General features: G+C 37.6%; 2 protein-coding genes across 4 annotated transcripts in view; one reads left to right on the top strand and one right to left on the bottom strand.

The window, feature by feature from the left end:
• Nucleotides 1-24,475, bottom strand: part of PCDH9 (protocadherin 9) — a 1,042,490-nt gene that overhangs the window by 22,130 nt on the left and 995,885 nt on the right. The window lies entirely within an intron of this gene.
• On the top strand, nucleotides 11,876-12,051 carry LOC103117998 (thymosin beta-4-like). Its single transcript, XM_060191890.1, has one exon. It carries the CDS (start codon nucleotides 11,906-11,908, stop codon nucleotides 12,038-12,040), a length of 135 nt encoding a protein of 44 aa, XP_060047873.1. The 5' UTR covers nucleotides 11,876-11,905; the 3' UTR covers nucleotides 12,041-12,051.

The raw sequence follows: 24,475 nt of genomic DNA, 5'->3' as shown, positions 1-24,475 counted from the left end.
GCAAGTAGTTTTCATATCCCACACCTCATACCTTTTCAGAACATTTGACTTTAGATTATCTTTAGAAATGGACTATAAACCATTCTTTGTGAAGAAATCTACCCTATATTTAATCATCTTTATATGCTTACATTTTGTATGTTAAATTAAGAATTTCAGAATAGTGAGGGAGGTGTGTGTGTGTGTGTGTTCGCGTGTGCGCACACGCACACGCACGTGTGTCTATGTAAGGAGAAAAGAGAATCCAAAATAACAGTGTGATTAATGACATAAACATTAAGACTACAAAGAAAATAACTGTGTCACTGAAGAAAGAAATAGTTGTTGGGTTTCATTTTAAGGAATTAAAAAAGTTTTATTTCTTTGACTTTTGCTTTCAAAGTAAAGAGTTTATGAACACTGTGAAGACTCTTCAGATAACATTATTTTTATTTCGTCTTCTCTTTATTGCATTTATATTGTTATAGGACATATATTTCTTGAAATGTACAGTGGCAACTCAGCTAAAGTAGATCTTTTATAAGTATTTTTTTCTATTGTAGTTATTATTGTTGTAGGTGTTGTTGGATAGGACAGAGAGAAATGGAGAGGGGAGGGGGAGACAGAGGGGGGGAGAGAAAGATAGACACCTGTAGACCTGCTTCACCGCCTGTGAAGCGACTCCTCTGCAGGTGAGATGCTGGGGGCTCAAACCGGGATCCTTACATCGGTCCTTGTGCCTTGCGCCACATGCGCTTAACCCGCTGTGCTACACCTGACTCCCCGATTAAATAGATTTTAGAATGAATTCTTAAGAAGACAAAATTCAGGTATAGTCAAAACTACCCTTGAAGTAAATACACTCAGCATTTCAAGTTGCTCAAGTAATTAAAAGATGGAGGAATCTGGGGCAACAGGCATTCATGCCATCCACAGACAAGTGCCCATGTAGGAGGAATAACTAGCAGCATCGCCTAAATTATTTCACTTCGGGTTTCCCTGACTTAAACAAGTTAGAATGCTCCTATTTGGAATTGTTTGTTGGGTTACAGATTTTTTGGGGGGAATGCTGTTGCCATTAATCTAGATGTAAACAAATTGAGTATTCCTAGAACCTAATAAGGAGTCTAAAAACCATATGAAACAGGAATATTCTACTTTAGGATATTTGGGACAAACCAATATCATTCTAGTTCACTATCTCAGTCCAGCAAAGGTAGTTAAGTTGTTTCACTTAAATGCACATATATGATGGAAATTGATTTATAAAACAGTAGCTACTTTCTGGCCACAATTTTCCCTGGATTTTCTCTTCTTTTTCTTTTTCGTTATTATTATATTCATTTACTTATTGGATAGAGACGGGGGGTGATAGAGAGGGAGAAAGAAATAGAATCACCTGCAGCACTGCTTCACCACTTGCAAAACTTTCCTCCTGCATGTGGGAGACCAGGGGCTTGAACCTGGGTCCTTGTGCATTGTAACATGTATGCTCAACCAGCCGCAGTACCACAGAGGACCATAAGAGACTTCAGTGGGTAAAATAATAGAATGATGAACCATGGAATACTGCATGCTACCTGTATGTCTTGGTTTCCCCTTTTGACTCTGAGAGAGTACAGTTGTGAGTCATAATATGTACCATCTCCTCTACTCTATATACTTTTCTCTCCTTCACTAAGTGCAAAAGACAGATATGTTGGTAAGTATTGTAGCTATGAATAGATGTTTTAAAAAAATGTCTGACAAAGAGACCTGGGTAGATTGCTTAGCTTATTTTTTTTAGACTTTCTTTTTCTTTCTTTTTAAAAATATTTGTTTATTTATTTATTCCCTTTTGTTGCCCTTGTTGGTTTTTTTATTGTTGAAGTTATTGATGTCATCGTTGTTGGATAGGACAGAGAGAAATGGAGAGAGGAGGGGAAGACAGAGAAGGGGAGAGAAAGATAGACACCTGCAGACCTGCTTCACTGCCTGTGAAGCAACTCCCCTGCAGGTGGGGAGCCGGGGGCTCGAACCAGGATCCTTACTCAGGTCCTTGAGTGATTGCTTAGCTTATTAAAGCACAGAAGTTGCATGCCTGAGGCCCGAGAGGCTAAATGCTTAGCCCCTGGGAACTTCCTATGTCAGAGCTGATAAGTATTCTGGTCTCCCCCCTCACCCCACCATTCCCCGCATCTTGATAAATCAACAACTCTTTTAAAATAAGAACTTTCTGAAAGAGGTGGTAGAGAATATTTCTCTCAGTCTCATCATGTGTACACAGTAACATAAGGTCTAGAGAAATAAAGCAACACACCAAATATCACACAGTTCCCTAAAGCTCTGAATTAACAACATCACTGCATGCCCCTGCTTCTTTGTTGTTGATAGAATACATTAACTTTAGATATATAAAGTTATATGGAACTTTTCAGACAAATAACAGTCAAAGTAATTTGCTGGAACTAAAACTGCCCTCAAGAAATAATAGATGAAATTTTATAAAAGGAAAACAGAATGTACTTTCCCAGCTCAAGTAAATAAATTAATAAAGTAAGGGAACAAGAAAAGTCAAATAGAGACAAACCTCTGGTCTTGAACTTCAAAACTGAAATTGTCAGAGAAGTTCACAAGGTAGGCTGTGGGTTGTGGAAGAGATTGAAGGGATTTCAGAAGAGTGATATTGATGGTTCAGTGGTGAGTGGGATTTGGTAACACATTTTGAAGATCTGAGAAACTGCTAAAGCATTTATAATACTGTTAGCATAGTTACCTTAAAAAAATAACTACTATACTAAATAAAAAAACAAAGTCTAAGTACAGACAGAGCCATTAAAATCTCTCACTTGGATAGTGAGTTTGGTTTGTCATGACCCTGGTTACAGCTAGCTCCCACTTTACATAAGGAAGTTTCAGTGCTATGGTGTCTTTTGCATAGTCTTTCTCTTTCTCTTTCTGTCTGACAAAAAAAATCAGTCTGCAGTGATGAATCCCCAATGATGAAAAATAGACAAATAAAATAAAATGCAGTCACCAAATATTCCATAGAGAAAAAAAATCTGCAAAGGTAATTAATGTTAACAGTGGATAGATGATGCAGAGGAAAAAACTGATTTTAAGATGAATTATTAAAGAAAATTAAATTTCTGAAGCAAACAGAATAAGTAACTTTATTAGCACATAGATATGTTGTCTATAAGCTGAAGTTCCTAAAATCCCATGTAGTGAATTAAAGAAACAATCTATTCCACTAGAAAGATTTCACGTTAGGCCAAGTAGTGGCACACCTTGCTGAGTGCATCTGTTACAATGCACAAGGACCTCACTTCAAGCCTCTTGTCCCCACCTACAATGGGGGAAAGCTTCATGAGTGGTGAAGCAATGCTGCAGGTGTTTCTCTCTCTGTCTCTCTCTCTCCCTCTCTACCCCCCCCCCCCCAGCCTCCATTCCTCTCAATTTCTGGCTGTCTCTATCCAATGAATAAAAGATTAGGGAAGAAAGATTCCACATGACTCATGACTCAAGTTTTGGATAATAAGATCTCTGTACTGTAAACTCCATGTTGGAAGGTACTGCGGAGAACTGAGAATTTGAACAGTGGACATATTGTGATATAGACATGCACCCAGATATTGTGATGTAAAGTCATAAGCCTGAAGCTATTAGATATCTTTTCTGTTGTAAACCTGTTACCTTAGTAAAAATGAATACAAAAAATGATGACACTAATTATACTTTACAAAGCTCTAGTTGTTTATTTACCCTAGATATTTTTCTTCTGTATAAGAAGTACTTGCCACTCCATTCCATGGCTGGATTTTGTGGATTTTGCAAGCAGACAATCAGAGTTCAGAAGAATAGTATAGAGAGTAGAAGGATGAGCACTGATCTTTGTTTTTTTACAAATATTTTTATTATTTATTTATTCCCTTTTGTTGCCCTTGTTGTTTTATTATTGTAGTTATTGGTGTTATTGATCTCACTGTTGTTGGATAGGACAGAGAGAAATGGAGAGAGGAGGGGAAGACAGGAGGAGAGAAAGATAGACACCTGCAGACCTGCTTCACCGCCTGGTAAGTGATTCCCTTGCAGGTGGGGAGCCGGGGGCTTGAACCAGGATCCTTATGCTGGCCCTTGCACTTTGCGCCACCTGCGCTTAACCGCTGCACTACCACCCAAGACTCCTTGATCTTTGTTTTTGTAACAATCTATTTCCCACTGTCACAGATTATGGTTTAAATGTATTTATGACATCGCTGGGCTTGTGATATGTTATCTTTAGCCAACAAAAGAAAACAGATCTGGGAGTCCAAACAAAAATTAAGAATAGAGATAACATTTGTGTCTAATTAAACGATGTCAGTCTAGTTCATATTTAGAGCTTACAGTTAAGTGTTATATTTCCATTTAGTGAGTAATCCAGCACTAAGAAAAATACAAGAATGTCTTAGTTTTTTCTTATTGCAGAATTTTCTTGGAAGTATGAATCTTATGGATAACCATTGTGGATCTCCATTTAATATGTTGTATGCATTTTTTATAAAAATGTAGTATTGCTATTACATATATTTTAAAATAGGAATACATGACTGGGAGGTTATTTTTATTGTATGCTTTATTATTAAAGTTAATGCTTCGGGTTACTATTAATGAATACAAGTATTTTTGAAAGATACTGAGAAAAAAAAATCACAGAATTAGATTAAGCATGTGATCTTGTGTCCATGGAGTTGGACTGAATTAGAATGAAATAGTCCTGAAGCAGAGGTTCATTACAATCGTAATGAAGTAAAATTGGCAAATCACTCCCATATCTATTCAGAAATCTGACTTATTCCTTATTCAAAAAAATTATAGCTTGTTTTTTTTCCTGGTAATATGTCTCAAGTATATTATTTCTCTCATTACTCTATCAAATCTCTGTCCGGTTTCTGGTTATTTCACATTCAGAAACCTCTAGTAGCCTTGTTTTCACCAATCTCCTGCTTCTCACATTTTCAACTAGCCTGTTCTAAACACCATCACAACAAAACTATATTCTTCCTTTATCTTAATTATCCCTTCTAACGGTTTAAACTGGGATATAGATGGGTGAGACTTAAATAATCAACAATTCTTTCCTACTTACTTTCAGGTCACCTCTGGGGTGTTCTTTTGACTGCATATTCCCAAACATTTCACATTCTCAAGTTGTAAGTAATTTGAGACTGTCATCTCTGTCTTCTACATTATTTTATAAACATTCATCAATAATAACAGGACAATTCCACAAATGCATAATCGATTTTAACTCATGACATACACCAGTGTGAAACACTAATGACATTATGAATTTGTTAAATTTGAATTTAAGAATAATTTATAATATAGACAGAGAGCAAGGCAGAAAGACACCTGCAGACCTATTCACTGCTCATGAAACAATCCCTGTACAGGTAGGGAGCCGGGGCTCAAACCTGGGTCTTTGTGCATGGTAATAGGTGTGTCTAAGTGGGTGTGCCACCACTATTTCCCACTGTGCTACTCTTTACTTTGATTTGGTGAGCTCCCCTCCTTTAGGAAGAGCAATATGTATGGCAACTGGACACAGACCTTTGAGAAGCAAAAGAAATTCATTTGTCCTGAAATAAGTTGCAAACAAATCTTTGTGTGAATCAAGCAGACTACTTAATTAACTCTTTTGAAAATATTACCCAGGTGTAAAGTATCTCTCAATAAACTATGTAAATCAATAAAAGACATTTTTAGGAGAGACAGCAAACCATGGATGGATAGACTTTAGACTTTCTGAGCACTAATATTTGGATGTCTGTTAATGCATCCCTACAATTGTGTAATATTGGATATAATACGTGATTCATTATAAAGCTGTTGTGCATATCAACTTCAATTAGATCAATGTTATCTGATAATTAGTCATAAGCATTATGTAAATAAAATGACACATAAAGATGCAATACATCCAAATTCTTCTTAGGACCTGTGAAAACTAGAATAAACATTTATTTATTCCTGTTTGCATCTTTAATCTCTCTAAATCTATTTTTTTTTCACAATGCCTGGAACTCATTTGGTATCCTCTCACATCCAATAATTAGCCCTTTAGTTACTTATTAAAGATCAATGTTAAAAACATAAATAAAATATCACTGACCCTTCAAAGAGCCCATTAGGTATCAAAAGTGCACACAGGATACTTTATAATTAGATGTTGCATGAAATTCATCAGTCAGTTTTTAATCTTCTTAGTTTATACTCATCAAAGCCAGAAGTACTTTGCCCCTGCAAAATATTTCTTAAGGCACCAAACAAAAAATGCTAACCAAATCACTAACACTTATTACTTTTATCCTCGGCTTTTGTAGTTACAGAACCAATATAAGGAATTTTTTCAGACATAAGTAATACTTGCTCAGATTTGTTTGAGATTCAAAGCATTCACACAACTTAGATTCAGGAGGACCTTGAAAGCATCCAAAGAAAAATATTCTGAAAGTCAGAAGTCCCTTAGAAGTAGGATATTATCATTTATACTAAATGAAACAACCTCTGAGGTAGTACATTAACATATACCTGTTTCAATTTTTTTATATGAAATACCGAAAATTTACAATGTGGTGCTATGATCAAAACTCCTTATGTGTAAGGAGGTTTCCTGGGCTGTTCTCTATTCCTACTGAGCACTCAAATAACCTGTGTGAGAGTTGACGTCTGTATGTCTTAAGGGCAGTGGAGTGGTTTATATTCTTTCCAATTGATCCATGTTAACTGAGAATGGGTTTTCTGCCTGGATTGAGGACAGTCACTGAGTGTGACGAGTGACTGACAGCAGCAGCACAAGTAAGCACTTCAGTGTTTCAATATGATTTCTACAGTCAAGATGTGATTTTTTTCCCCCCTTAGACAAAGAGATAGAATTGAACATTAAAGGAATATCACAGCATATTTTCTTGGATACTGGACCTAAAAACTGAATGTACCCTGCTATACTTTAAAAGAAGGAATTCTTAACCCATCTTTAAAGATTAGTAATATTTTAAGTTTTCAGTTAACCATTTTTTCTAGCAACACATCTTATAAAATATTTTACTCATTTTTAAAATGATACAATTGAAAATCATTCCCTGTGGGCTGGAGAGATAGCATAGTGGTTATACAAAAAGCCTTTCATTCCTGAGGACCAATGGCCCCAGGTTCAACCCCCATCACCAACATAAGCCAGAGCTGAGCAGTGCCCTGGTAAAAGAAAAAATAAATCTATGTAATTTCACTATTTTTATAATGATATATTTGAGTCAAAGCCCTTAGTCATAATTGTTCATGTGAATGTAATTCCTAGATATGCATATTTAACAGTGATTCTAATTTATACTATAATATAGAAAAACTATATTAAACAGTTTTTAAAAGAAATAACCAGCTATAAGTTTTCAGGAACTAGTGAGTCTATGAACACAACAATTCAAGTATATAATTTAAACTTATCCCACTTTCCCTCACCACCTCCCATCTCTCAGCACTGTTGCCCCAAGGAATATATGTTCAGAGTTTTTCAGGCTCCTTTTCCCTTGAGAGACTTGTAGCAGGCTAAGGAGACTGTCTTTAGCTGATGAAAGACACCATGATTCATGATGTTCTCTATCGTCTTTCCCTGTGGCTAATACATGGAATAGGCTTTTAATAAAATGTTCCAGGGTCCCTTTTTAACCCTTATCAAGCAGCAGAAGTCTTCTTTTTGGTCCATAAAGAAGTGTGTACTTGTATATGTGCATTTGTGTATCTAGTGGAAGCCATGTGTGCCTGTAAGTGTACACAGTGAAGCTTAACAGACAAAGATTTTTCTAAAATGACTGGGACAACACCATAGTCACAATGACCTTTCCTCAGTTTAGCCACAATCTACTGAAACAAACAGGTATTTCAAGTATTTGGAAAGCTTTGCATTTCCAAAAGGGGGGTGGTGGTGGGGAGGGTGGGAAGGCATAACTTTGCAAACATCTACAATGAAAAACATCTGGTAGCTGTTCTGAATATAAGCGTTTTATTAAACTCTTAAGATGCATTGTTTCAATGCTAATTAAATGAACTTAACCCAATTAGAGGATTAAAAACACTTTGTAAGTGCTCCATAGCGGGGCTGCCTGAGAAACATTACACTCCATCACTTCTTCCTCTTACACGCCCCTTGCACATGCCATGAATCCTATGGAGGGCTGCTTAACGCTTACTTTGATAGTTACGCCCTGTTTTTTTCTTTGCTCTTTAGAATCCGCTTGTCCGATAGATAGCTTGGCACTAGTTGCTTATTCAGGATGCTTGCTAATTCACCACATAATTACTCATAGGGACCCATTTTCAGAACTGAAAAATAGAAATGGGGATATCTTCTGTTTCCTGCTGATACAGTGACATATTTAGAAGCAGTTGTCTACACAAGTGTCTGCCTCAGCATGTCCTGCAGCAACATTCAGCCCCAGAAGCACTTGCCCATGCTGCATATTTACCATGTTTCACACAGTCCTGCTCTCTGCCAGCACCTACTGTGCTTCAGCTAGAGCCCACTGGACAGATTTGCTGCCAGAGCTTGTTTGTTTTTCCATGTTATCCTTTGGGTAGGTAGAAGGGGGGAGGGAATGTGATAAACAAAAACTATCCGGACCTTAAAAGAAATGATAAAGGACAAAATAACTTTCAGGAAAAAAAAAAAAAAAGAAGAAGAAGCCTGTAATATTCTTCTTCATAGTAAACTATAGAGCTCAATAGCCTTCAAGTTTTATTTTAGACTGGGTTAGGGGAACAGTCTGTACTTAGTTACACAAGTCTGTATGAGACCAATGTCTGTGGTATCTTATGTGTTCAAGTAGAAAAGGCCTGCTTATGTCATATCCATGCTGCCATACAATAGTTCCTGAACTGACGACTGTATTTTAAGTAAGATGATATTGCCAGCAAAAGAACTTGATTAACTTTCAGGCAGAAGTTGAAAAACAATATCAGGAGAGAAAACACAAATAGAACCTGAACTGGAGTTGATGTATTGCACCAAAGTAAAAGGCTCTGGGGTGGGTAGATGGGGGGAGTACAGCTCCAAAAAGGATGACAGAGGACCTAGTGGGGCCTATATTGTTATGTGTAAAACTGGGAAATGTTATGCATGTACAGACTACTGTATTTACTGTCAAATGTAAAACATTAATCCCCCAATAAAGAAAAAATATATAAAAAGAATTTGATTCATACCTTGTTCATTTTTTCAAATAGATTTCTGTTCTGGGATATTTTATTTAGCCAGAACAATTTCCACCATTTCCTAGTTTGAAAGATCTTGATTAGATATTGTTGAATAAGCTTCAGAAAAGGATGGGCAGGGGCTTGGGAAGAGAGCATAATGACTATGCAAACATTTCATGGCTAAGACTCTGAGGTCCTAAATTCAGTCCCTAGCACCACCATAAGCTAAAGCTAAGCAGTGTTCTGGTTTCTCTTTCCCTCTCTCTCTATTTTTCTCTGTATCTTTCTCATTAAAAATAAATAAAATATTAGAAGTGTTGCAAAAAGGAAAGCTCTCGTGTTTATGGAGACTTGGGGCTTCCCGGCAATCTGCTAAAACTTTTAACAAAGAAAACAATGGACACAAACTCTAAGCACTGCTCAGAGAGAGAAAGAGAGAAAGAGAGAGAGAGAGACAGTGTGTGTGTGTGTGTGTGTTCAATTTCCTGGAACATATTTAGTAATTTAAAACATTTTTTACATGAAAAAAATAAGGTCAGTAAGCATTCATGGTTCTAGACAACTTGGAAGAGTTTACAAATTAAAGTAGTGTGATATTTGATTGTCACTGAGGAAAGTATAGCCTTGGCAAATCCCTTCCTGAAAAGGATTAAGCTTAGCCAACACAAATTTAAAATAGTTTTGTGGAGACTTTCTGACTCCAAACTATAAGAGTGCCAGAAGAAAAGTAGCTTGTTACAATAAATCTCTTTATCTGGCTTATCATTTACTGGAATTTATCATTAGGCATCTCTGTGTACACTAAGAAACAGTCATCTAAGTGATTCACAATTGTCTAAGAATGTGGCTAAATGCATTTAAAATTAACATAAAATGTTTTATGACTCACTGGGAAAAAAAACATATTTGAACTGATGGTCAACCTAAATGAGTTGTCAGGTGGTTTTTTTATTCAGCATATTTCTACTGACTTCTTAGCTATTTCTGATTACAGAATAATCATAGATAGCAGCAAGAACAAGACTGTACCCTCATGAGAATTGTTGTTCACTGGCAATAAATAGATTAAAAAGCCAGAATTTCTCCATATAGAAACCTAGGAGCAACAAGTTCCTAAGCAAGAAATCTGAGGAGTTTCACCTGAGAAACAACATGTTCATGTCATTTCTATTTACCTGGGGAGAAGACTTTAGAATGGCTTCATGAAAAAGGAGAGGAAATGTAGAAGAGATGATTCCATAGTGCCTGTTTGGCACTGCAGTAAAATAACCAAACACTTAAAATAATTACAGGTGGTGATAAATGCTATAAAGCAAAGGAAGAGTGTGCAGTGAGAGACAGAATAATAGAGAATCAAAGTTGCCAGCAGGTGTTTTCTAAAAAGCAAAGAGATGGCTGTTCTCAGTGTTTCCACTAAGACGTTTATTCAAAGACCACTCCACGCCTCCTTGGCTCACTTAGGAGAGAAGTGCCTTCCAAATTGCTGAGGCATTGAGGACGGCTAAGTAACTCCACTATGAAGTGATACTGCTGTGCTCATTCAAGGGAGACGAAGGGGACCAGAAACAAAAAGACTAAAATTTTGTGAGAGGTAGAAAACACCATGTTATAAAGAGGTCTTTAATCAACTCTTGGCAAGCCCCTGTGGTGGCTTGTCCACAACTATCTCCATTTTGTCAAAAGTGAATGGTGACAAACCATTTTATTAATGCAATTTGAAGAGTTCTATCATAATTACTGAATCAATAGAAACCACTAGTCGTCTATTGATGTATCACTTTATTACTTAATTCATTCATTCAGTATACACTGAGTGTGCAGACCCCACTGCTGGGTACTATGGAAACAAAGACCATCAAGGTAATTGCAGTCTCATGAATGGAGTGTACAAGTCAAGAGATAGGTGCAAGTCAATGAGAGAAGCATACTCCTGTGCTAAAAGACACAAAAATTTGACTTCTCAGGGGACAGTAATCAAGGATCATTTCCTGGAGTATGTAATTCCTGCCATTAGTTCTTTGCAAATAGCATGTTGGAGAAAAGGGAATAAGAGCAGTTGCAGTAGAAAATCACACCTTCTTCAGCACAAGTCTAAAGATAAATAAATATATGTATATATATGAACAAATATGTACTTATTAACTATGCTTTTTCAAAGCTAAGCACGGATGTGTTTTTCTTTTTCATCACTCACTGAGATGACAAGCTCATTTTAATGCAGTTCAAGTTTTACTTGCCTAGCATTTATAGCATTATTTGCTGTCTTACATTGATGCTGACAGATGCTTGGTTTATATTTAACCTAAAGGTGGCATTTACAATCGCAAGATTCTTAATTATGGTGGAATTGAAAACATACAGGATCTCCATTACAGGGAAGACTTTCTTGGTGGCACATGCTTCTATTTAAAATACAAGGTAAATTACAAAAAAAAAAAAAAAATGGACACATATCAGGTATTATTATCTTAGATAGAGAAATAAGTATATATATTGAATAGTATGTGTGTTAGTTTTTAGTTTTCAGAAACCAGAACAGTGTATTAGTGTCTGAATACCTGTCAAAGGCTAAGATGGAGATTTTATTTTTAACCTGGCCCCAAATACTAACTGCAGGAGACATCAAAAATCTGCAGTGTGGACTCAGCGGCTGCACCAACACAGTTCAACTTTTTTAGTCCGCTCTTGCCTCGCTCCGTTTTCCTCCACAACCATGTCTGACAAACCCGATGTGGCTGAGACTGAGAAATTCGATAAATCAAAATTGAAGAAGACAGAAACGCAAGAGAAAAACCCCCTGCCTTCAAAAGAAATGATTGAGCAGGAGAAGCAAGCTGGTGAAACATAATGAGGCAGGCGTCGCCAGTTGCACACTGTATATTCCACAAGCATTGCCATCTTATTTGACTTCTTTTAGCTGTTTAACTTTGTAAGAAGCAAAGAGGTTGGATAAAGCACTGCTTGGGTTTCACATCCAAGAACTACTGACAATGATGGTCGAGCCTGCCTCTCCCACCCCTTGACTGTAAAAGAACTTGCATGATGGTGGAGGAGGAAGCTGGGTGGGAGACCACGTGAAATCTAGAGTTAAAATCCAGTTGGTCTAAAGTGGCCTGCAGGTTCCTGGAAGATGGCAGACTGAGAAGCTGCTAGTGGCTTGAGCTCTGACCACATCTTTTGAAAACGGTAGGATTTTCTGCCTTTAGTAAGCCAGTCAATAAGGGGTCCTAGCGGTGACACCAAGGAGGTGAATATAACTTAATTTGGGTTAAGAAATAGAGTAGAAAAAAAGGGAAAATAATTTTTTTCCTTTTAATTGCTAACCCCCCCCTCCCTCCTCCCCCCCATAACCAGTCCCTGGGGACCAGCTCCTAGCAGTCTCTCCTGCTGAGCTTCTGTCTTTATCAAATTCCTATCCCACCAGGGAGTATCATTCCTTCTAAGTCTATACCCTTCTGAAACCTCTGGCTCTTTTTTCTTTCTAAGTAGCCAACCCCCTCCACCTCACCCCGCATAGCTAAATAAATAATTAAAAATAAATAAATAAATAAATAAAATAACTCTTTCCTTTCACTGCTATTTTATGACTGTTCCTTTTCTTATATTTTTCATTTTTCTCTCTCTCTTTCTTTTTTTTTTTATTTTTCTCATTCGTGTCACCCTTTCTTCCTTAATCCTACAGCTTCCAAAGCCACAGTCCCCAGCCCCCACACCACCAAACAGTGTGCTTTTTTGAATTCACTGATACACATTTGGGAATTATTTTGGGGAAGAATTCTGACTCAGAGTGGACTCTCACTGCAAGTGTCTCTGCTCAAATTCCCTTCCTCCTTTAGCCACCCTTAGAATATACAGTGGATAGTAGATTTACATAAATGTCTATTTCAGCTATCCTTGTCTAGTCCTGAGGTTTTTTTTTTTTTTTTCTCATTCTTAACAATCAGCTGCCTCTGATCATGAGGTTTGAGGTAATCTGGGACAGGTTTTTTGTTTTTTTTACCTAGCTCTATTTTATTATTAATATTATATAAAGGCATATATCTTCCCCCCCTTTAGGTTGATCAGAATTAACTCTTAGGGTATCTTTCATTGTTAGGGTAGTGGGCATCTTATCTATTGTGGGAGGAACTTGTCTCTTTACTCCTACCTCCTCTACAGACTCTCCCCTCCCTCCTCCTCCTAGCTAATTAAAAAAATTAAATTAAATTAAATTAAAAATAAAGTAATAAAAAAAACCTTTTCTTTCACTGCTCTTTAATTACTACAGCTCTTTTTCTTATCACTTCCCTTTTCTCTCACTTGTCTCTTTTTTCTTTTTTTTTATCTTGTCATACACTTCTTCCTTCTTCTTTGCCTTTCTGAATTCATGAATTACTTTGGGGAAGTAATCTGACTCAGAGTGGACTCTCTATGTTTGTATCTCTGCTCTAGTTCCCTTTCCCCTCTTGTTACCCCTAGAATATACAGTGGATAGTAGATTTGCATAACTGTCTATTTTTGCCATCCCTTCTTTCTATTCTCTTTCTTCTTCACTGGGATTTGGTTACTATTTTTTCACGGACTGGAGAAATTGTTTGGCTAACTGGTAGTGATTAAACTGCTTCAATACTTGCTTCTGTTGCTACTGTAATTCCTGAGGTTGGTAAGTACAATTGTTATAAAGGTATTTAGTACAGTGTTGCTTGTACTCAAGACACAACAACTGAGGAACAATAGAGCATAAAAAAAGAAACACATAAATAAAAAAAATGGGTAGATCAAAAACAAATGAAACTGCTTCTCCAATGAAAAAAGACAGGAGCCCAGAAGAAAATACAAATCAGCCAGAAGTAACCATAGATAACCACATGTTAGGCCACAAAGACAGCATCAATAAATTCAAGAACATTGAAATCATCCCAAGTATCTTCTCAAACAACAGTGGAGTAAAACTAACATTTAACAACAAACAGACAATTATTAAAAGTCACAGAATTTGGAAAGTAAACAACATACTCCTTAAGTACCACTGGGTCAGAGATTCACTCAAGCAGGAAATTCAAATGTTCCTGGAAACTAATGAAAATGAAGACACAACCTATCAAAATATTTGGGACAGAGGTAAAGCAGTTCTGAGAGGGAAACTTATAGCCATACGAGCACATATTAAACACCAAGAAGAAGCTCAAATGAACGACCTTACTGCACACCTCAAGGACTTAGAGGAAGAGGAAAAAAGGAACCCTAAAGCCACCAGAAGGACAGAAATCACTAAATTTAGAGCAGAAATAAATAACATCGAAAATAAAAGAACCATACACAAGATCAATGAAGCCAAATGTTGGTTCTTTGAAAGATTAAACAAAATTGACAAACCCCTAGTCAGACTCACCAAACAAAAAAGAGAGAAGACTCAAATTAATAGAATTGTAAACTATGGAGGAGATATCACAACTGACACCACAGAAATCCAGAGAATGCTGCAAAACTTCTATAAAGAGCTATACGCTACCAAGCTAGATAATCTGGAAGAAATGGAACAATTCCTAGAAGCATATGCCCTTCCAAAACTGAACCAAGAAGAACTACAAAATCTAAATGCATCAATCACAGACAAAGAAATTTAAACTGTTATTAAGAATCTCCCCAATAACAAAAGTCCTGGACCAGATGGCTTCACAAATGAATTCTACAAAACTTTCAGGGAACAGTTAGTACCCATACTTCTTAAGCTTTTCCATAAGATTGTAGAAACAGGAATACTCCCTTCCACCTTCTATGAAGCCAACATCACCCTGATACCAAAAGCTGATAGGGACAGAACAAAAAAGGAAAACTACAGACCAATATCTCTGATGAACATAGATGCCAAAATATTAAACAAGATCTTGGCAAACCAGATACAGCAACATGTCAAAAAGATTGTTCATCAGGAACAAGTGGGATTCATCCCAGGAATGCAAGACTGGTTCAACATCCGTAAGTCAATCAATGTCATTCACCACATCAATAAATGCAGAGCCAAAAACCACATGATTATCTCAATAGATGCAGAGAAAGCCTTTGACAAAATCCAACACCCATTCATGCTCAAAACTCTACAAAAAATGGGAATAGATGGGAAATTCCTCAAGTTAGTGAAGTTTATACATAGCAAACCTACAGCCAACATCATACTCAATGGACAGAAGCTGAAAGCATTCCCCCTCAGATTGGGGACTAGACAGGGCTGTCCACTGTCACTGTTACTCTTCAACATAGTATTGGAAGTTCTCGCCATAGCAATCAGGAAAGAGAAAGGAATCAAAGAAATACAGATTGGAAGGGAAGAAGTCAAGCTCTCACTATTTGCAGATGATATGATAGTATACTTAGAAAAACCTAAAGAATCCAGCAGAAAACTACTGGAAGTTATTAGGCAATATAGCAAGGTATCAGGCTACAAAATCAATGTACAAAAATCAGTGGCATTTCTTTATGCAAACACTAAATCTGAAGAAGACGACATCCAGAAATCACTCCCATTTACTGTTTCAGCAAAATCAATCAAATACCTAGGAATAAAGTTGACCAAAGAAGTGAAAGACTTATATACTGAAAACTATGAGTCGCTACTCAAGGAAATAGAAACTGATACCAAGAAATGGAAAGATATCCCATGCTCATGGATTGGAAGAATAAATAACATCAAAATGAATATTCTCCCCAGAGCCATATACAAATTTAATGCAATACCCATCAAAGTTCCACCAAGCTTCTTTAAGAGAATAGAACAAACACTACAATCATTTATCTGGAACCTGAAAACACCTAGAATTGCCAAAACCATCTTGAGGAAAAGAAACAGAAATGGAGGCATCACACTCCCAGACCTTAAACTATATTATAAAGCCATCATCATCAAAACAGCATGGTATTGGAACAAAAATAGTCACACAGACCAGTGGAACAGAATTGAAAGTCCAGAAATAAATCCCCACACCTATGGAATTCTAATCTTTGATAAGGGGGCCCAAAGGATTAAATGGAGAAAGGAGGCTCTCTTCAATAAATGGTGCTGGGAAAAGTGGGTTGCAACATGCAGAAGAATGAAATTGAACCACTTTATCTCACAGAAACAAAAATCAACTCCAAATGGATCAAAGACCTGGATGTCAGACCAGAAACAATCAAATACTTACAGGAAAACATTGGTAAAACAGTTTCCCACCTATACCTCAAGGACATCTTTGATGAATCAAACCCAATTGCAAGGAAGACTAAAGCAGAAACAAACCAATGGGACTACATCAAATTGAAAAGCTTCTGCACATCCAAAGAAACTATGAAACAAACAAAGAGACCCCTCACAGAATGAGAGAAGATCTTCACATGCCATACGTCAGATAAGAAACTAATCACCAAAGTATATAAAGAGCTCAGCAAACTTAGTACCAAAAAAAGCAAATGACCCCATCCAAAAATGGGCAGAAGATATGAACCAAACATTCACGACAGAGGAGATCCAAAAGGCTAACAAACATATGAAAAACTGCTCTAGGTCACTGATTGTCAGAGAAATGCAAATTAAGACAACACTAAGATACCACCTCACTCCTGTAAGAATGGCATACATCAAAAAGGACAGCAGCAACAAATGCTGGAGAGGTTGTGGGGACAGAGGAACCTTTTTACATTGCTGGTGGGAATGTAAATTGGTACAGCCTCTGTGGAGAGCAGTCTGGAAAACTCTCAGAAGGCTAGACATGGACCTTCCTTATGATCCAGTAATTCCTCTCCTGAGTTATACCCCAGGGACTCCATAACACCCAACCAAAAAGAGGTGTGTATTCCTATGTTCATAGCAGCACAATTCATAATAGCTAAAACCTGGAAGCAACCCAGGTGCCCAACAACAGAGGAGTGGCTGAGAAAGCTGTGATATATATACACAATGGAATACAATGCAGCTATCAAGAACAATGAACCCACCTTCTCTGACCCATCTTGGACAGAGCTAGAAGGAATTATGTTAAGTTAGATAAGTCAGAAAGATAAAGATGAGTATGGGATGATCCCACTCATCAACAGAAGTTGAGGAAGAAGATCTGAAAATGAAACTAAAAGCAGGACCTGACCTAATTGTAAGTAGGGCAACAAAGTAAAAACCCTGTGGTGAGGGGTAGACATGCAGCTTCCTGGGCCAGTGGGGGGTGGGAGTGGGTGGGAGGGATGGGTCACAGTCTTTTGGTGGTGGGAATGGTGTTTATGTACACTCCTAGTAAAATGTAGTCATATAAATCACTAGTTAATTAATACGAGAGGGGGAAAATTAATTGTATGTCTCGAAGTTTTTCAAAACACAAACTGAATCTTTTCAGTATATAGGCTGTATAATTGATATGCAGACTCTCTCAAAAGCCTAGACCAAGTAGATCAGAAGCAACCAATAGCACAGCTATATACAAGATACTGGGTACTTTACAGCAAACCCTAACAAAAGGACTTTTCAAAATTAACCCAATTACCAAATAATGTGATGATAAATTAACTATTGATTGTCTTTTTGAACCCTAAGACAGCAGGAAACTCACATCTCCACTATAGAGCCTCTACTTCCCCCAGTCCTGGAACCCTTGGATAGGGCCCTCTTTCCCATATGCCTCTCCCAATCCATATCAAATAATATTGCATCTGCCGATCACAACCTAAACAACAAAATGATTGCCACCTCAACATGCTTCACTTCAGACTGTGTCCAGAGACTTCACGTGTGGAATGACAACCCTTCAGCTTCATTACTCGGGTGAGACCTTTCCTTTCATAGTATACTCTAATTCAATCTCAGGTGGTTCACTTTCTAACAAAGTCCCACAACCTAGATATACACCAGTTTCTGTGAGAGAGAGCATATATTCGCACGTATCCGTAAACTACTGCAAAATATATACCTAAAAGTAGAAGTACACTAGAGTTTGCAGTGAGTACCCCCCTAACACTTCCTCTCCTCTATTCCAAGCTTTGGGTCCATGATTGCTCAACAATTTGTTTGGCTTTGTATGTTAACTCTCTTTTCAGTCACCAGGTTCTACATGCCATCAGGATGCCGGCCAGGCTTCCCTGGACTGAAGACCCCACCAATGTCCTGGAGCTTCGCTTCCCCAGAGACCCACCCTACTATGGAAAGAGAGAGGCAGACTGGGAGTATGGACCGACCAGTCAACGCCCATGTTCAGCGGGGAAGCAATTACAGAAGCGAGACCTTCTACCTTCTGCAACCCACAATGACCCTGGGTCCATGCTCACAGAGGGATAGAGAATGGGAAAGCTATCAGGGAAGGGGGTGGGATATGGAGATTGGGTGGTGGGAATTGTGTGGAATTGTACCCCTCCTACCCTTTGGTTTTGTTAATTAATCCTTTCTTAAATAAAAAATAAAAATAATTTAATAAAAATAAATAAATAAAGTGGCCTGCAAGCTATAAAATGCAGTTACATCAGAGTGCCATTTTTTTTGTTCAATGATTTTAATTATTGGAATGCACAATTTTAATATGCAAATAAAAAGTTTTAAAACCTTTAAAAAAACTGCAATGTGCTTTGTACACTAATAAAGCACTGAAGTAAAATGATGGACTAGGCATCCACCACGTAGGCTAGACCAACAGGGGTGCCATGTTCTTTACAATGCAGCAACAAGCAGCTTGTCCCTTTGTGATGTTCTTTCTCCTCTGTCTTAAATGTAAACTCTGGGTTACCTGAGGACCAGCTACTTTTGTGACGGCGAAAATTACTTTGGATGGAAAATTTAAATGGAATGATCTAAGAACACAAATATTTATTTCTGATTTTGTTTCTCTTCTGATGGTATAAAAATCAGAGGTTTAAAATTGTGGAGAGACAAATTCAATACAATCTATTTCTTTCAGAACTAGATTTTGAAGGCTACTTTGTTGCATACCATTGGTCCTTGTAGTATAAATAACCAAATGTATGTTAGCAAAATGAATGATATTCAGTTATGAATAAAATAGATCCAATTCAGTGATGGTTCATTTTGAAGTCATTTGACTGGATTAGAGTGTGGAAATCTTTATGCTAACATCAGTGATTATGAAGATATTTTAAGACAAGATTAACATTGACGAAGTAGACTTTGATTTAAACTGACTATCTTCATAATGTGGGTGGATCTCACCCAGTCAGTTAAAGACATTGGAGGGAAAAAAAAAATGGCAAATGTCCCTGATTTCATTCCCCATTACCTCATTAAAAACAAAATAAAAAACTAGCAAATAAATTTCTGTCTCCTCCCTCTCCCTGCTCTCTTCCTCTCTCCCTCTGTCCTTCCCTACTTTTCTTCACCCTACCTCTTTCACACACACACACACACACACACACACACACACACACACACACACATCTGTTTGTTTCTCTGCATAATTCTATTACAAGTTTTCATAGGATGACTCCTTGTCTGATTATAATAGAAAACTAATTTTTCTTCATAATTTAGGTTGATAAACTTAATTAGTTTTTACAAAATATCTGAACTATGTCCAAAGAATAACTTAAATCTGTGATTTTCTGGTAGCAAAAATATAGTGGCTTGTGGAATGAAATATTCCATTATTATGAAATGTGGTCAGAACCTATAGCCTTTCTTTGACTTTTTTTTTTCTTGGCACTTAAAAATGATGTTTGACAGTAAGCTAGAGAAGAAACTTAAATTATTTCCTTTATAAGTCAGTAAAACACTAGTAAAAAATTATAAAGAAATATAACTAAATATGAAATCATGACTTCTGGATATAGATGTTACTGCCATACAGTTTTTCTGCCTAAGAGCAATACAGCAATGATCTGGCTTTGGCAAAACATACACCAGGAAATCCTTTACAAATAGATTGTCCAACTGCATATCCCTCAACAACCTGTGGGCTGAAGATAAGCAATCAAGTGTGGTGACAGGCACATGATACAACGAGGACCTTCCCAAACACACACCCAATTTAAAAAAAAAAACAGCAAGATGGTTTAGAAAAATTAATTTTCGGGTATGAGGGCGATCTGCCTGTGACATCCATCACCCCCTTGATCGCCAGGGTTGATGCGGTTGATCTGGCTGGCTAGGCGGGTGTCCCCTTCCTCCCTCACTGCTCCATGTGTGTCCCTTCTGAAGCTGCACATGCTCGATCTAAGAGGACAGCCTTCCCCGAACAGAGATAGGCTGGTCTTCAGTCAAGGGTATAGGAATAGCGGCGCTCCCCTGCTAGAATCTCCAGACTAGCTCTCAAGAAAAATTAATTTTCTACTCACAGGTGTAGTGTACTACTTAACATACTATTAACATTTTCAATCTAAAACATCATGTAAAATATGTATATAACAGCCCTGAAGATAGTGAAGATAGATAAGGTGTTGGACTAGCAAGCCTGAAGTCCTCTGTTCAATCTCTAGCTTTACACGTGCTCGTGATGCTCTGTTCTATATCATAAATCATATTTAAAAAATATATATATTTTAATATATATTTACATATGTTCATGTGATTGAATATATATATATATATATATATATATATATATATATATATATATATATATCACATGAACCAGGCCATCCTATATTTCAGAACCCCATCCAGAGGCTCTGTCCCCAGAAATTTGTTTCACTACTAGAACTAATGTGGTATACTAACTGAGAACACATCTTGGAACTGATGACAGTGAAGGAAGATCTGATGATTAGTTGCAAAATCAGTCTCCACCTGTGTTGCTTCAGAGAGAGTAAGACTGTGTTAGAAATATGATAGAATACTGCAAAAAAGTAAAGCTACCTCAGTTTAGGGATCACTGATCATATTTTTTTTAATTTTTTTAAATTATTATTATTTCTTTTAACCAGAACACCATAAGCTCTGGCTTATGGTGGTGTGGAGGATTGAACCTGGGACTTTGGAGCCTCAGGCATGAGAGTCTGTTTGCATAACCACTATGCTATCTACCTTCCGCTCCACTGAACATGTTTTAAAAATAAATGAGAAATGTGTTAATGTAGGAAAGACTATAGATATATTTCAACATTCCAAGTCACCTTTGAATAGAGAAAACTAGTTTAATGATTTAATAGCTTTATGTAAGAGAAAAGTAAATAATCTTTGTGGGGCCAGGCTGTGGCACACCCAGTTAAGTGCAAACACCTTGGTTCAAGCCCCTGGTCCCCACCTGCAGGGGGAAAGCTTCATGAGTAGTGAAGTAGGGCAGCAGGTGTCTCTCTGTCTTCCTCTCTACCTCCTCCTCCCCTCTCTGTCTTTAAACAGTAATAATTAAAAAATAAATGTAATTTAAAAAGTAAATATTTTAAAAATAAGCTTTGTTTTGGGCACCTATAAGCTAGAAGATGAATTTTAATTGTATATATTTAAAGCCACAAATGATTAGAAAATTCATGTGGGTAATTCGTGAGTATCTAACACGTTTTCATCCTAGTGGGACAAGTTGGCATAGATTTTATGTTAACATTATTCTGTCAACCTCAGCACTGAATATTGTCTGTATGATACATGCAAATTAGATTCTTGTCTAATGGCAGGCAGCTTAGAGATAGCTCAGCCAGTGGGGCACACGTCATTGTGTGTGAGGACTGGGGTTTGAAGCTGGCACAATACAAAATGGGTAGCTTTGTGAGTCATGAAGCAGTGCTGTGGTGTCTCTCCTCTCTCTCCCCTTCTAATCTCTCCTTCCCTTTGTCTCTTACCTTCTAAAATAAATTTTTTTTAAAAAAAAAGAAAGTAAAGAGAAAAGGAAATAAGTCCTCCAGGAGAAGTAGAATCATGTTAGTGCATGCAGCAGTTATATCCCTGGTGGGCAGGAAAAATGAATGAAAGAAAGAAAGAAAGAAAGAAAGAGAGAGAGAGAGAGAGAGAGAGAGAGAGAGAAAGAAAGAAAGAAAAAAAGAAAGGAAGGAAGGAAGGAAGGAAGAAAGAAAGAAAGAAAGAAAGAAAGAAAGAAAGAAAGAAAGAAAAAGAGAGAAAGGAAGGAAGGAAGAAAGAAAGAAAGATAAAATGGTAAAAAAAAAAAAAAGATGGTTTGGGAAGTGGCAGGAGTTATGAATTTGATCCTGTGCACCAAGAGAACACTCTGGTTCTCTCTCTTGGCAATACATAAATTAGTCTCCTTTAGAAAACAGAATATGCTGGAGTCAGATAGTAGTGCAGCACATTAAGCGCATGTGGCACGAAGTGCAAGGACCAGCTAAGGATCCGGGTTCGAGCCCCCGGCTTCCCACCTGCAGGGGAATCGCTTCACAAGCAGTGAAGCAGGTCTGCAGTGTCTTTCTCTCCCCCTCTCTGTCTTACCCTCCTCTCTCCATTTTTTTTTTTTTAGGACAGTTAACATTTATTAAGCTACACAATGTTCTAAGCACTACCTATATGCAGGCTTGCAGTATAGTACTTTGCACATAGCAGGTCAACATTGCCTATATGAGGATTGACAAACACAGATGGTTTCTTTCTTTTTTTTTTTTTTTTACCTTAAGGAACCATTTTTTTTTTTAATTTAAGAAAGGATTAATTAACAAAACCATAGGGTAGGAAGGGTACAACTCCACACAATTCCCACCACCTAATCTCCATATCCCACCCCCTCCCCCGATAGCTTTCCCATTCTCTATCCCTCTGGGAGCATGGACCCATGGTCATTGTGGGTTGCAGAAGGTAGAAGGTCTGGCTTCTGTAATTGCTTCCCCGCTGAACATGGGCATTGACTGGTCGGTCCATACTCCCAGTCTGCCTCTCTCTTTCCCTAGTAGGGTGGGTCTCTGGGGAAGCTGAGCTTCAGGACATATTGGTGGGGTCTTCAATCCAGGGAAGTCTGGCCGGCATCCTGATGACACCTGGAACCTGGTGACTGAAAAGAGAGTTAACATACAAAGCCAAACAAATTGTTGAGCAATCATGGACCCAAAGCTTGGAAAAGTGGAGAGGAAGTATTAGGGAGGTACTCACTGCAAACTCTAGTATACTTCTGCTTTCTTACTTTGGTGCCATACTCCAAACTCAGTCAATTTCTGCTTTGCGTTTCTACTTCTTCTTCCTTTTTTTTTTTTTTACATGCATAACATTCCCCAGATTCCCATTTAACAGTACAACCCCTACTATTTCATTCATCATTTTTCATGGACCTGTATTCTCCCCACCCACCCACCCACCCCAGAGTCTTTTACTTTGGTGTAATACTCCAATTCCATTTCAGGTTCGACTTGTGTTTTCTTTTCTAATCTTGTTTTTCAACTTCGGCCTGAGAGTGAGATCATCCCGTATTCATCCTTCTGTTCCTGACTTATTTCACTCAACATGATTTTTTCAAGGTCCATCCAAGATCGGCTGAAAACGGTGAAGTCACCATTTTTTACAGCTGAGTAGTATTCCACTGTGTATATATACCACAACTTGCTCAGCCACTCATCTGTTGTTGGACACCTGGGTTGCTTCCAGGTTTTGGCTATTACAAATTGTGCTGCCAAGAACATATGTGTACACAGATCTTTTTGGATGGATGTGTTGGGTTCCTTAGGATATATCCCCAGGAGGGGAATTGCAGGGTCATAGGGTAGGTCCATTTCTAGCCTTCTGAGAGTTCTCCAGACTGTTCTCCACAGAGGTTGGACCAATTGACATTCCCACCAGCAGTGCAGGAGGGTTCCTTTGACCCCACACCCTCTCCAGCATTTGCTGCTGTTACCTTTTCTGATGTGTGACATTCTCACAGGAGTGAAGTGATATCTCATTGTTGTCTTGATTTGCAATTCTCTGACAATCAGAGACTTGGAGCATTTTTTCATGTGTTTCTCGGCCTTTTGGATCTCTTCTGTGGTGAATATTCTGTCCATGTCCTCCCCCCATTTTTGGATGGGGTTATTTGTTGTCTTGTTGTTGACATCCTCTCTCCATTTCTCTCTGTGCTATCGGACAACAATAATAACTACAACAATAAAACAACAAGGGCAACAAAAGGGAATAAATAAATATTAAAAAAAAAAACGAAAACAGAATATGGTGAAAGACTTGGACAACATATAATGTATATAAGTAAAGGGAACATCCAAAATCATCAATGGTTTTCAATATTGATGAAATAGATCCCATATTTACAAATATGTACATTTCTTGATGACACATGATCAAAATGAAGGGTTTAATACCTTGTCTATGACAAGATATGTATGCAAAAGTAATGGATGTGCATGTTTTATACTGGGTGTAATAGAACCAGCAAATCTGCATGTAAACTCATTAACATTCAATCTCATGTCTATTTAG

This window comes from Erinaceus europaeus, chromosome 5, assembly GCF_950295315.1.
Source record: "Erinaceus europaeus chromosome 5, mEriEur2.1, whole genome shotgun sequence".
Lineage (NCBI taxonomy): Eukaryota > Metazoa > Chordata > Mammalia > Eulipotyphla > Erinaceidae > Erinaceus > Erinaceus europaeus.
This window is presented reverse-complemented; position numbering and strand designations above follow the sequence as displayed.

What these genes read in the sequence shown, in the direction of transcription:
- LOC103117998 (XM_060191890.1), top strand. Translation starts at nt 11,906, where the DNA reads ATGTCTGACAAACCCGATGTGGCTGAGACTGAGAAATTCGATAAATCA.